Source organism: Aphelocoma coerulescens, chromosome 7 (assembly GCF_041296385.1).
Source record: "Aphelocoma coerulescens isolate FSJ_1873_10779 chromosome 7, UR_Acoe_1.0, whole genome shotgun sequence".
NCBI lineage: Eukaryota > Metazoa > Chordata > Aves > Passeriformes > Corvidae > Aphelocoma > Aphelocoma coerulescens.
In genome coordinates, this window is record NC_091021.1 from 28,759,668 (window position 1) to 28,774,382 (window position 14,715).

The following is a 14,715-nucleotide window of genomic DNA, read 5'->3' on the forward strand; positions in this document are numbered from 1 at the left end:
TGTCACTGTGGCCAAGGATTCCAGTTTGTGGTCCCATCTGCAAAAGTCCCTGCTATAGCCCTGGCTGCTCAGGGTGGCACTGTGCCTCAGTCCTTCTGAACCCTGTGCTAAGTACTTTAATATTTTTGAGCCTCTGTTTTTTCATATCTCTCTCTGTGGTTTCTGCCTTCTGTAGAGAGTTAGTTTGCTTGAGGCCAAGATCACTTTTAATTATGGGAGTGATTTGTACTGAGTCCTGCTCCTCTGCCAGGAGTGCCATATAGAAGAATCAAGAATACAATATATTAGTCTGCTAATGCAGCTGAACTGTGAAACTTAAATCACGGGGATGCTGCCGTCTGCCCAGCCTTCCTCACTGTGCAGTTACAGCATGGTGCTTGTGACATTTCTTTATGGGCTAAAGAGCAATGCCCAGCTCTCACCCCTTTTAGCCTGCTGAAATAGTCTCTTGATTTCTCTCCCTGGCAATGATTGGTGATTAAGAACATCTCGTAAACATCCCTTGTATTTTCCCAAGTACTCTCCTTAAACACAGGGCTTTCTGCCTGAAGTAATTTCAATCTAGTGTTTTCCTGGCTTTTAGTCCAATCTCTCTGAGTCTCTGAGCCTCTGCATCACAAGGAGTATTAATTACAACTGGGAAAACAAACAAAAATAATTAGGAATACAGGTACCAGAACTATCTGAATAGATCTGATATGGAGCAGTCTTTGCTACTCTTGGCATTCCTGAGCTGAATTTGTTTGGGTGTCAGTGATATCACAGGGAAGTTGTACAGTGCTGATAAAATGGGAGTAGTGACCACATGGATGCAATGAGCACTTACCCTGTCATCCTTTTTTGACCTTGGGGACAGCAGCAGGTCACAGGCTCTGCACTGGAACCTCACAGGCTTTTCCCAGCCCCACTACAGAAGACAACTTGTTGGTTTGCAATAATTCAGAGAATTCTTGTGGTACCCGAATGAGCTGGAATGCTTCCATCCTGCTCTTTCTGCCCTGTGCAGCAGGAGTCACCCCATTCCCAACAGGCTTGGAAATGGCAGGGTTGAGAGCCATAGTTTGCTTCAAAGGCAGAGCTTTTTTTCCACCTTTGCTTAAAACTTTATTTTGGTATATTTGCTGTTGTTGTCCAGGCTAAGAAAGATCTGATCTTTCAGCTGCTAATCAGTGTGTCTTTATTTTCCTGATAGATTTCTGGAGGTGCTGTTGAGATGTGGAAGTCAGAAGACATCAAAGCCAACAATGTCCATATGGCCTGGCAGTTACCACAATATTTATTGATATCTGCTGGGGAGGTGATGTTCTCCATTACGGGTCTGGCCTTCTCCTATTCTCAGGTACTCCACTTAAAGATAAAGGCCTTACAATTAGACTTCAGGATTCATTCCTGCATCTGTGATTGACTTGTCATACCTCCTTTGACATGACAGTTACTAACAATGTTATCTGTCCTTCAGCTGAAAGTGGGTTTATAGCACACCTTGCTGGGTGCCCTCAAGCTAAATTAATTCATATTCTGAAGGTACCTGTTCTCAGTGATACTTGGAAATCTCCTTTTCTGGTAAACCTGAAAACACAGAACAGAACTGGATAATTAACATGAAAGCTCTGAATAGTGTAATATCAGGGTTTTTTCCTAGTGAAGGATTTTTCAGTGATACAAAGGCAAAGGTATCTCAAGGGCTACAGGGCGGCATGAGGGCTTGGCACCTGCTTTAAGTTGAGAGACTGAAGGGGTCTAAACATGCAACGTTGTAACAAGGGAGCAAGGGGTCATGAATGTGCAAGGACTGTTTGATTGTTGTTTGGGGAGGTTTCTGAGAAGAGAGGACTGAGACATTACATGGTCGAACAGCTACTGAAGCTGCTCAAATTTATCCCTGGAGTAAAGTTCAGATGTTTATTAATGAGGATGATTAATACAGTGGGATGATCTGTAATGGGATGTGAAAAATTTGTCCTCAGCAGGAAATTTCACATCAAGATCCAGTCTCTTTTCCAAAGGTGTACAGCCACACGGCACCAGACTCCAAGCTGCAGGGCTTGTGTGGCTCCTTGGACATCCTGATCGTACTGTTTCAGATGATGCAGGTTGGAGATGACCAGGATTCAGCTCTGCAACAACAGTGTCTCCTGCTTCTTCATGTGTCCTCCTGTCCATGTTCTGAAAGCTCCTTGTATGCAGCTGTTGAGATTAACCACAGAGTAACCACTCCACACAGAGGAAATTCCACCATCTTCTCCTAGGCCAAGCCCAGTGACGCCTACGCTGGGCAGGACACCAGAGGGTGAAGCAGGGCCGAAGGGCACAGCACAATTCCCACTGATCAGGCCCTTCTCCTCTTTTCAGTCTCCAGCCAGCATGAAGTCGGTGCTGCAGGCAGGCTGGCTGCTCACGGTGGCTGTGGGGAATACCTTTGTGCTCATTGTTGCCGAGGCTGCACCAATGGCACAGGTATGGTTTGGCTCTTAAAACAGAGATAATGCTTTACAGCAGGCTTCTGGTGCTTCTGGATGTCCGTGTCCTCGAGACACATCTTCTCTGCCCAGCCCCAGACTCCTGCACCTGAGTGACTGCAGCCCACTCTGAGCTGCCCCCCAGCCCCTGCTCCGTGGGGCCCTCAGTGGTGCTCCCCTGGGGAACGCTGGCCCTCCCTGACCCTCCCAGTGTCAGGAAATAGCGGACCTGCACTGGGTAATGCTGCTGGAGCTCAGCTCTAGGCAAGCTCGCTGTGTTTGGACCTGGAGCCTGGGCACAGTGGCAGCCACAGGTTGAGTTGCTCACTAGGAACGGAACCAGAGAGCACTCAGCTCTTCCTCAAGGTTCTCGCTTGGGAATCCTGCCAGGCCAGCTGTCTGTGGCACCCCTGAGATGTCAGGCTTACAGAGGGAAGTCGTGGTGCAGAGGTAGTTTAATTCAGGCTGTGAAATTTCTGGGATGATGCCATGAAGGTGTGAACTGGGGCTTGTTTCTGGCCAGCATGAACCCACCTCTCCCAAGAGAATTTTGTAGGCAAAAAGCCCAGGTAGATATGTTCCAGTCAGGACAGATTTGTAAGAAAAGATTTAATGAACACAACTCAATCTAACTGTTCTGTTTCAAGATGTATCACACATTTGTAATTACATAATGTGTACAAGCATTTACCAGAAAACAGAATGAGAAAGTTTCTATCTTGTGAGCCATTTTGGAAACTAAAAATTAATTTTCACCCAGCTCTTCTAAAAGCACTTGTAAGTGCAGAGATGTCCTCCAGACTGAGAGTCTGGGGTCTCCTGACCTGCTGTTCTTTTTTCTTTCCTAGTGGGCTGAATTTGTCTTGTTCACTGTTCTCCTCTTTGCTGTGTGCATTATTTTCTCCATCATGGGATATTTCTATGTCAGTGTGGATCCAGAGGACCTAGAAGAAAAAGAAGAGAAGAGAGAGACCTCAAGCAGAGGAAACATGATTGGTCTTGTTACTCAGAAAACAAAGCTCTAACACATCATGGGTTGGGATTTTTTTTTTTTTTTGTACTCAGTTATGAGATGGTAAAAGAAGGGTGGGGACAGTGTTATTTTATTTTAGACCACTGCAGTCTTTATTACTCAAAATGTAGCCACCTTACAAATGGGACCAAATAGCCCTCTATAAAACAATGGGGCTCCTGAAATCAGAGCAAAACTCCCTGGGAAAGCTCCTCAGGTATTAAAAGCCCTTGTTAGTAATTACAGTGTAATTTAAAACCTGCCCATCTTTTTAAGCATGGAATGCTTTCCTATGATTTTGCCTTAAACATATATTTAGGGCAGCAGGGAGGAAGGGTGGAAGGAATGCCATATGACACAAAAATCTGGAGATGTTAGGAGAGAAGAAAGAGGAAAAACTAGTATAGGATTTAGTGAAGAATAGACATTAGTGACAGAACAATTTTTAATGCTATCGTCAAGGACTGTAAGGGTTACACACAGTCCCAAAGGATTTCATCCTGTAACTCTCCTTATGAGTACTTCATCCCATTATTGCATGTTATGAATGGTTCTGATTTACGATTTTCACCTTCAGGCTCAGAAGTAATAACAGGGAATTAAGTTCTGCAGGCTAAAATATTCCCAAAACACTACTGACGAAGACAGGCATGCTACCACCTCTCCAATACCCATTTTTTTCCCTAGAAGTTTTTAGCAACTGATGGTGTTCTTTGATTAGACATGATTAGAGAATTGGTTTATGCTTTCTTATTTCAGAATTCCAGACAGTTATTTGCCATCTTCCTATACATTAAGCCTTTATTGGGCATTTCCTTTTACAGCACCTGTCACTGCAAGTTAGGATATGGCTGATTTCTTATCTCATGCCTCAGTTATTCCCCACTGGGAGGCAAGTTGCAGCAGTTTCTATAAAATTCCAGGCATCCTGCAGTGAGTTATTTACAAGGATGCACTTTATCATTTTTTCAGTCTACAAGAAGAGACCATAGCATATGAGATTTTTCTTTTTCCTCCTTGTTTTTCTGTCTCTACCAAACTTTGGATATAGCAATTTTACTGGAATTGTGATATAATTGTCTGATTTTCCTCAATTGCATGAAACTGTGATTTCGTGTTCTGCATAGGAGTAACTCAACCACTGCTGATCTAGTAAAACTCCTGAGAGAGTCCCTGCCTTCCTCTGTCACTTCAAGGCCACAGTTGTAACAGGTATGACCTAATTTAAAACAAGGTTGTCAATAAGATCTTCAGGTTCATAGAGAATAGGTTTTAAATTATGCTTTCCTTTTCCATCTTGGCATTGGCCATAGGTGGTCGCTGATACTTGGGTTCAGGAGATCACAAAATATATGTTTGATTTAATTCCTGTTAGGACAGTACTAGGAAATACACTTAGTTTGACACTTCAGCTCTTTTGATATGCTGCCCACTTGAGTAACACTGAGAAAACACAGCTTTTTGGTTTCTAACTCACAGATTGCTCCCTCTGCTTCATGTTCTTAAATGGTCATGGACTTCCACCACTAGTTCTGCATAAGCTCCTACCTGCTGTGGAGTAGCATCTGGGCTTGTGCCAGAGGGGGACCATGGTCTCATCAGATAAATGACAACAGGCTGCAGATGTGCACACAGGAACACTTGAGGTGGTTTAGTCTGTGCAGAGACATTTATTAAGCTGTGGTGGCTGGATCCGCGCAGCTCAACCCTGCAACTCCATGGGGAATGAAAGGCATTGAAAGCCACCTATTAGGTCATCCAACCTGCTTCTGAGAAGCCAAGTGAGGATTATTCCCCTCTGTTCTTTCTGGTATTGTTCTCCTGCTGTGATTCTTTGTGTGGGTTCTTTCTCCTCCAAGCATTGTTGTTTTCCTAATCCCATTTTATGACACACTGTGAATCGGCTCAGAGGCTGCTGAATCATTCTGCTGTGATGCTGTTTGACCAGCTTCCAACTTGAAGCACTAATAGAAAGCATTTCTTTCTCCACCCACTGCAAACAAAACAAAAATCCCCAAATTGAAGGAATGGCCAGGCTCCAGTAACACTGAACAAACACAATTTAGAATTATTGGAGCATTTAATTTTTATAAGCCTTGAATTTGGAAGTATGTTGGGGTTCAAGGGCATATGTGGTGAAGAGACAATTCAAAATTATTGAAGCACTTTCCTTGGGAAGCACTTGATAAGCAGTTCAAAGTTGCATGAGGGAAAGCAAGATATCCAGATCTCTAAGACTACATATGCTTAAGAACCTCATGATTTTTTTTTTGTTTTATTTCCTTATTGGCGACACTACCAGAAGCTGTCACAGATTCTGAGCTTAATTTAAAGAAATCATTCCAAACTCATAAAAGATACATTTAGGATGTCATCTGTATCTGCTTTTTAGACTCCTGATGCCAAATTGCCCCTTTCCAAACATCTCCATGTTCCAAACCATCACCATAATGCTGGGGGAAGGAAAAATTGCAATTCACAGTTGGGAAGGTTATGAACAGGAAGGCAATGCTATAAATAAAGTGCTAACATGAGGCTGGGGTCTGCTTCCCCCAAGACTTGCTCGAGGGACTGTAAGGCTCTGTTCACATTCCTCTTAGAGATTAACTGGTTACTTCTTCCCACCTACTCACCATTACCTATTGGAAGCTTTTTCCTTCTCTGATCTGCCTGCTTGGTTGCTGGTATGATCCTTTCCCACTGCTTCAGCTGCAGTTGTAGTTATGCTAAATTGGACCCATTTATTTGGAATATACCAGCAGTTTGGAGGGATTTCCACTGGCATGCTCACAACCAGCCAGGAGTAGGCTAGGGGCTGTAACAATGAGCTGCCCCTTCTGTAGCTGGAGAAGGTGGAAAAATAGCACATTCAGCATAGCACTCCTCCAGTTTTAGAGCCACACCTCCATCCTTGGAGGCCTTGCATCACTTTCAAATGGACTCAAGACTGGATCAAAGGTTTGGGACTTGATTCCACGGAGTAGTGAGGTCTCTGGGTTTTTCTTCCATATGGTCAGCTCAGAGATGGGGCCATGTTCAGCTCTTAATGCCCAATTTTAGAAAAATATTCTTTATTCCTCACAATTCTTTGCTTTGGGATCACAGGGAGGATCTGAAGTAGTGATAGTGGATGTAAAGCTGTATGAACCTCTATAGAGAAGTAGCAGCCTGCTGCCTGTCCAACTTCACCTGTCACTGAAGACTCTCAGCTGTTGGTGAAGCTTTACCTGGCACAGATGAGGGAAAGATCACACCAACTGACCTAGAGAAATCATCCTCTCCAGCTGAGGGACAGGGAAGAAGAGATGGTGGGGAACTGTAGATGTGTTGCTCCAAGAACAAACCCTCTTGGAGATTCTGGGGTTTGGCTTTGCTCTGCAAGTATGTGTGTTTATCTGTTTTTCTGAAGGGTGTTTTCTGAGAAAGATCTTTTTGTGCGGAAAATTTCCCTTCATTTGCACTGGCTCTTGCCAGTTTTCCCCTTAGCAGGTTGTAACTGTGACCAGTGTTATTTCCAGTTTTGCATGAGATAAGCATAAAAATGAGATTTCAAACTCAGCAAAAATAACATCTTGGCTGTTGGTTCCTTAAATTTACCTCCTCTTTCTGAGGCAGTCAAATGCCTTTAGGTAGCAAGCTTGTCTGTGCAGCTCAAGAGGCTTGCATCTTTGTTTTCTTCACTCTTCCTTTCACCACAATCCCAGAATTCCAGAAGATGAGCCCTGGGAGGGCTGCATGGGACTGGCTTGGATGCAGCTGGTGTGTGCTGTCAGCACTGACTGGGAAGCAGGAGCTTGGGCAGGTCAGGAGCTGGTTTCTGTCTGGATACCCAAACAGGGCCTGGCAAAGTAGACTGAGGCAGGGCTGGCCCTGGTGAAAGTTGTGGTTTCCTGAGCAGTGACCTGGATGTGAGTTTTATTGTGAAAGGAAAAGTTTTCACTTTGCTTGGCTGAGGTGTGAGGCAAGGAGACTGCAGACTGATGGGCAGGAAGAAAAGCAAGCTGTTTGGTCAAGGTCTTCCCAATTCCTCAATGAACAGCTGAGGTTACATTGAATTAATTGCAGAGAATATGAAATGAGAGAAGAGGAAAACGCAGATGATTAAACAGTGAATGACTTCAGGTCTTTCAGAAGAGCACTCTCCTAGCTGGTGGTGAAGGGCCATCAGGGGAGATGGTCACCCATGGCTTGAAAATGGGTTTGGCATTCCAGAGTACTGCAAAAACCAGCACGAAGACCAGCATTGGTGGGTCTGCAGTGACCAGAAGAGGAGGTGGCTGTACCCCTGGCAATGTCCCCACCACCTCTGGGAGCCACCACCTTGGCTTCACCCTTGGGACAGAACAAACAGCTGAATGGGTATTACAGATGTGATTAGCACAGGAGGGAGAGCTACAATTAGGGGTGGTTAACAAGTTTTAGCCAGGGTGATACACAGAAGAATAATCTCCTTTCCCCCTGCATTGAATTTCTTTGCTGAGCTACAAGAACCACTTTCTAGCACAAGCTGCTTAAACTTGGGAGTTCAGCTCCATGGCAAATACCACAGCTGCTGAATTTTGGATGGTACCAGACTCTGCATTTCATTATCACTACATTTGTTATTGTGATACAATTTTGAAACAGCATTTAAGAGATAAGTCTGGTCCCAGATGCTGACAGATCTGGCCAGGGTTTTGCATGTTGATAGCTGGATTCACTAGCTGTTGGTAGCTAGTGTTTCACGTTAATGTGTGTGATAAACCTCTCATGTAAAAGATGTGGGGCCTTTATAATTCTGCAGCAATTTAGAAAAAAAGCCCCAAAGTTCCACATGAAGCTGGCTAAATTTGAACTGTGGCATTGCTTCCTTGAGGGAGCTTCCCACGTGCTTTGTAAAGCAGGGACTCTCATTCATGTCCTGCAAAGTGCTCCCCAGAGGGACAAAAATGGGGGACACAAACATTTTGCCTTGAGAAGGGCTTGTGTTGCCTAATGGAAATTGCTTGAAGAAAATATTGCTTAAAATCCCTCTTTCCTCACCATCTCAGGTGGATATCAAGGAAGGAAGCTGTTTCTTATTGAGCTTTGAATCAAGGAGTTGCTGCGTCTTCTCAAGGTCTTCTCATGCTGTGTTTTGCCAGCAGATCAGCATTAACCTGGCTCTAGCACCTGTAGATCAGAAGACTGTCCGGAAGAAGAGCAGCCACACTGCAGGCTCCCACAGTCAGCTGATCAACTCTGATCTCTTCATTTTTAATGAATAGTTGTAGCAGTTACCCTGCAGGGCTCAGTCAGTCAGAATTGCTCTAAATTTAGGCCACAACTAAGGACCTGAGAGAACTGTAATCAACAAGATAAATAGCTAATGTCTCAAAAACCTGCTAAAACACTGACTTAGTGCTAAATTAAAATTTTAATATGCTTACAGAAAGTAAAAACCTAAACCTGAATTTAGCAATTCAGTCAGAGCAATGAGGAGCTGTAGCTGGAATCCACCAGTGTGGCAACTGGCATCCAAGATGACAATACACAAATCAAGCAAACATCCCTTTTTAGATTATTTTTTGTCATTGGATACGTTGCTTAGTCCGCTTGGCCTGTCCTGTTCGATCTACTCATGTGTGTAAGGAAAAGAAACTGAATTGACTTGTTGAAGACATGTACCCTCTCCAAGCTGCAGCTTGGTTCTCCTCTTGTTGCAGACTCCCAAGTTAGCTCCAAATGGCTCCCTTTGCTAGCAGTCAGCCCCCTCAGTCCCACATGCTGATCTTCCCTCTCCACAAGTCACTTCTCACTGATGACTTTGCCAGCCCTCAGAACCTTGCTTATTCCTCCACTCATACAGACTCTGCTGACAGCAACAGTGTGTTTGCTTGGGAGTTGTCCTGGGTAATGCTGTCCACTTTCCTGCATCCAGAAAGGCTGCTGACCCACAGGAGAACTGTGTCTGGGCAGAGACCACGCAGAGCCAAATGTCTGGGTGGTAACAGCATCTGCCCTGGCTGCTTTGGCTCTGCCTTTTTGTCACAACTTCGGATGGCCTGACCCATCTTCTGTAGGCAAATCAGAACACAGTGCTTATGCAGCATCTCCCTCCTACCTATCCTGTGCCTGGTTGCTGCCCACAGTCAGCAACTGTGTACTGTTGTACCAAGTCAAGCCACAGGGACTTCTGGACCGACACACTGCTGTCACCAGCCCTGGAGCATCCATTGGTGCTGCCTGTGGCCCCAGCCTATTTACACGTTATTTATGGCCCTGCCCAGCCAGCCAGTTTGCGAGTCTCTCTCCTGCAGAGGAGTGAAAGAAAGCCACACAGGCTGTGTCCATCTCAGCAGTGGTGTCTGTTCAGTGGGCTGCCTTTGCAACCACAGATCTCCCATCAGCATGGACACAGCAGCTGGTGGAAAGGGGCAGCTCCTCTGTCACCAGTGCCTGCTGGTGTCAGTGGGGCTGGCTCTGTGGCCATCCCAGGCTTGGCCTTTTAAAAGTCAGTGTTGGTGTTTTGCTGAGAGCCCTGTGTTATAACTGTGTATTACCATGTGCTGCCAGTCTTCACCTTCTCAATTTTGCGGTCAAGGAGCAGCAAGCTGCATCCTGGCAGGGCACTTTCTGCTCTTTCTTGGTCTACTTGCCCATCCCCAATGACCAGGTCTTGGGTAATAACTGGCATCTCCCAGACCTTGCTGTGTTTATGTACCCACTCACAAATGAAGTTTCTTCAAATGGAAGTGAATTTTCTTGGAACTTTGACTCTACCCAAGTCTGCTTGGAGCTGCTGGTAGCCTTCATGCTGTCCTCACCAAAGAAAGAAACCTCTCAAAGGTGCTGTACCAATATGGACTTTTCCTACCCGAGTTAGAGGTGAAACAGGCCGGCAGGAATTCATCAGGCACCAGGAGCTGCTGTCTTTGAAAAAGGCAAACTGCTGTCAGTCACAGTGGCTCCCCACATGTGAGGCCATGCAGTCCAGCTCCTGCTATGCCCTGAGTTCAGCAGAGGCCAGCAGATGCTCCGATGCCTCTCTGGGGGCTGCAGCTCCCAGGTCCAGCACTGGTCAGCCCACCTGTATGCCAGTCGTGGGCTGTCAGTGCCAGCTTTGCTTCCTGACACTTTATACAGCCCAAAATCTGCAGAGCAAAGAGAGGACAGGTCCCTCTTTCCACAGAGTGTATTTAATTTGCCTGTTCCTGCTCCTTTCTCATCCACAGCCGGTGTCATCAGCTGCCCTGTTGTTTCAGGGCTGACCAAGGAGCTGTGCAGTCCCCCCATCTCACCACTGCCTTGGAGCAAGGGGATGTTTGGGCTTTCCCACTCTGCCCACCCACAAGCACCTTCCTGGAAGGTCTCCTCAAATTCAGGTCCTCCACCTTTCCAAAGAGCACATCCTTCATGAGACCACGTTTTTAACCAGTCAGTCCCTTTGTGGGGATTAGTCAGCCTGGGTAATATTTGCATTTTACCCTTTGCTGTCTGCTGGTTGTGGATTTACTTTTGAAGCTAATATCACTGTTTTTCTTTCCATTTGCTCCCCAAAGGTTGTCCTGAGCCACCTGCACTCTCTGTATAAAATAAATAAATGGTTTTGACTGCTTGCAGGCAGATGGTCTATCCATCTTCTGCCAAAACTTTGATAGTGCCATGAAGAATCCCTCTGCACTAATGGTGCCAGCACAGTCCTTTACATCCCTAATGGAGGATTTCTTTGTTCCTCCTTTGCACCTCCCTTTTGTATGTGCTGCTTAAAACCAAAGGGCTTGTGCTCCATTTCTCACAGCCCACAGCACTCCTCAAGCTTCTGTAATGCAGGCTCTGAGTTCCCTCTTCTGTTTGAGCTGAAAACTATTAAAAGCCATTGAGAGCTTCAGAACCAGCTGGGTTTTGTCTAGTAAAGTTCTTTTTTTTTTTTTTTCACTGTGTTCACATCCATCACTTACAGCTAGGGAGTGAAACACTGCTCCAGTCTTCTCCTGTCAACTCTCTCAGGAGAAGGCTGGGCTTTTAGCTTTTCCATTAAACCCTTATCTTTGATGCCTTTGGTCCTAATGTTCATTGTTCAGCATCCCTTGAAGCCAGGGATTTTGGTTCCTTTCTTTGGGTTTTTGCTTCAGTCTGCTCAGCATTTTGTAGCTGGTGTCACTGTATTACATGTCCTGGGGTACACTGACCTGTTGGGCTGAAAATGAGCAGAGGAGACATACCAGTGTTTTTAAAGATGCAGCTAGACAGAACCTGCTCAACTCTGAAAGTTTTGAGCTTCTTTTCAGCTGATTAGGGAAGAGCAGGCACTTCTCCATGTAAGGGTGTGTTTTCATGTCTACTGCATCCTGCTCTGTTTGGAAGGGGACACTACCAGGTCAGAGCAGCTCCACCATCCTCCTTTCCTCTGGCTCTGCATTTCCTGGCTTGGATTTCCCTACTCTTGGCCCTCTCACAGTTGTGATATTCACTCAGAGGTAGATATTGCCTCCAGCAATTTATTTTACCAGTCTCATGTTGTTACTTGTGGCGACACCAATCATGGGATTTATTTTGCCTTTTTAGTCTCCACTGTTTTACCACGTTTCTGCTGTGGTTTCTCTTGATTCAGACTGTCAAGCTCTTGCCAATTTTGTCTTCCTCCTCATGGCTTCCCATTATCAATGCTGTGCTTGGAGTCCAAGTTGCCTTCATGCCCCAGATCTGCAAGATAAGTAAACTTAGAAAATTATTAGCGGAGACTTTGACTGCTCCTGTCTCCATCAAAGACTAGGATTAAATTAAGTCCCTTTGATAAACTGAGCTGATGGGCCAATTTGGATTGCACATGTGGTATGATGAGCCTCGTGGGGCTTATGATTAAAAGACATGAGAGAACACAATTATTTAGAGAGCTACCAAGAAATTGCTGTAGCTCACTAGTCACTTCTTTATCAGAACAAAAGAAGAGCCCAGTTCTCCAGGGTGACAGGCAGCTCCTGGGAAGTGTCCATGAGTCTCTAATTGCTGCGGGAGGCGGCAGTCACGCTTTGATGTGTGCAGTAACACTGTGGGGGGGTGCTGGGGAGAAAGCCACTCTGACCATTTCTGTCCCCAAGGCACTTGGTCCAGCAGCGAAGCCTTCCACACAGGTGGCTTCTTTATCTCTTTTTACAGTTCCTTGGGTTTTTTTTAATTTTTTTCCACCATAAACTGCAGCTGCCTTTGCAGCAAGATAGAGCTCAGCTGGGTTTCTTTGCTGGACTGTGATCAAATCCTGACTGCCACAGGGAGCCCAGTGCAACCAGGGCTGCATCAAATCTTCAAGGCTGGGCTGGATCCTGACCCAACAGGAAAAGTCATGCTAGCTCAGGCTCTGCAGCCAGCCCTGAAGATGAGAAATGTCTAACTGGACATAAATGCAATTTTGCCTAGTTTTTTTTTTCTCAGTGTCAGGCTACTGAGTCAGGGCTGGATGGTGTAATTGTAGCAAGGCTATTTTCTCACTTTTTTTTTTTTAAAGGAACATTCATGCTGCATTTTAATTACAACATTTAGAACATGTCCAAATAGCTTGAGCTCAAATTGATCTTGTTTTTCAGCCAGAAAGCTTGTTTTTCATCTATTATTATAATAAATGTGCTATTGATAATAGTTTAGGTGCAATACAGCAAAGCTTTGTGTTATGCATCAGCTCTGGAGGCTCAAAATTTTCTTATTATCCATTACTGACATGACAGTTTACAAATATTTAACAAACAAATTACCAGGTTTTCCTTGTTCCCTCTTAGTTTGCAGTCTCAGTCCTTTTGACAGCTGCATTCAGGATTAATGATGATCTTGTTTAAGACGATTGTTTGCTAGCAAACAGTTTTATTCTCTAAACCCACAAGTACAGTAGGAGAACTAACACTGGCACTCCAAATTAAATCTCATCCTCAATGCAAATTTTTTAGCTTTATTCCATCCAGTTGTCCAAAGAAGAAATCGGATTTGCCTGGTAAAGACCTGTTAATAATTTCTTAGGTTATGTAGTCATTTTAAATATAGACACTTAACATGAAGGCCTGGCAAAGGGAGTATTTTTTCTCTGCCAGGCCTGAGCTTGCTGGGTCTATTCAGGCTGTAAGTGTTTTAAAGTCCTTTCTGAGCACAAGCAGGGCAGCAAAGAGACCACCTTGAGCCTCCACGGAAAAGAGAGATCCAGAAAGACAAGCTGGATTTGGTTCTCTGTGAAGTACTGGAAGCAGCACTGGGAAAGATTCAGCCCAGGTCCTGGGAGTGGTAAAACACATCCATGCTTTGCGGCAGCTTCTTCTCCACCTGCTCCAGGTCTGAGCACAAGGTGAAGGGCACAGAAGGGCCTGATGGCTGACATCTGCCTGGGAAGGTTGTTTCTGCTGTAGATGGCTGCAGGTGAAGCGAGGAAGGTGCTACATCCCCTGGGAAAGCCTGGGCATCTTCTGGGAGAAAACACAGCACCGGAATAGAGACTGAAAGAGTATGTGAAGCACCCCCTTCAGAGCATGTCCTGGGCACTGGGCCATCCCTCCCCTGTGGTTTCTGATCTTGGGCTTTGCATGCACAATACAGGAATTCACTGGTGTGTGGGCCTGGCTTTGGAGATGAGAAGTGAATTTGTTCTCAACAAAAATCACTCTTTGTTGGCAGAAAATCTGTGAGTTGGGTTCCCCAAGGGCATACTGTTTGAAAATCACATATGATTAAAAGATAACACATTTGAGGGTCAGTTTTGGGGGTTTTGCTTGGGTTTTTGTTGTTTGTTTGGTTTGATTTGTTCTTGTGAAAGATGTTTGTTTGTTTGTTTGCCTTCTGGGTGTGACAAACTAAATGCCACACATAAATTTCTCCACAACTGACCTGGCCACAAATTTTTTGTTTTAATGCAAGAAAACCTGAGACTCTCCTTAAAAGAGGAGGCCTCCCTCCTGAGTTCTAGAAATACCAAATGTCACACTAACAAAAATGACTAAAGTTGGCAAGTCTGAGAGTCGTTTATCATATTGATCTTAAACAAAAATAAGCCAAATCAAACCAGGCTTGATGAAACAGAATAGAAGCATGTTTGGCTTGAAATAATGCATTAATAGAGAGTATTTCTAAATTTTATTTGATGAGCAATAAAACCACAGAGTCACAGTGCATACATTCTGTATGTGCCCTCTGCTAATTGACTATCGTTGTTTGCAATGCAAGCACTCATTACTCACTTCGCCTGGAATCAGTGTGGCCAGCATGGAGCAGCAGGGACAGGGACAGGGGCACAGCTGAGTATTTCAGCAT

The 14,715-nt window shown here is 44.9% G+C and overlaps 1 protein-coding gene across 11 annotated transcripts in view; it reads left to right on the top strand.

Moving 5' to 3' along the window:
• SLC15A2 (solute carrier family 15 member 2) overlaps positions 1 to 14,291 on the top strand; it is a 61,703-nt gene extending 47,412 nt beyond the window's left edge. For 5 of the 11 annotated variants that reach the window (XM_069021062.1, XM_069021063.1, XM_069021066.1 and 2 more), the window contains 3 exons: positions 1,193 to 1,339; positions 2,353 to 2,457; positions 3,308 to 14,291. In XM_069021062.1, the coding sequence (XP_068877163.1) occupies positions 1,193 to 1,339; positions 2,353 to 2,457; positions 3,308 to 3,484 (429 nt within the window). In that variant the 3' untranslated portion in view covers positions 3,485 to 14,291. The other 6 variants (XR_011152018.1, XR_011152017.1, XR_011152019.1 and 3 more) reach the window with 6 other exon arrangements.
• Positions 14,292 to 14,715: the final 424 nt, after the last annotated feature.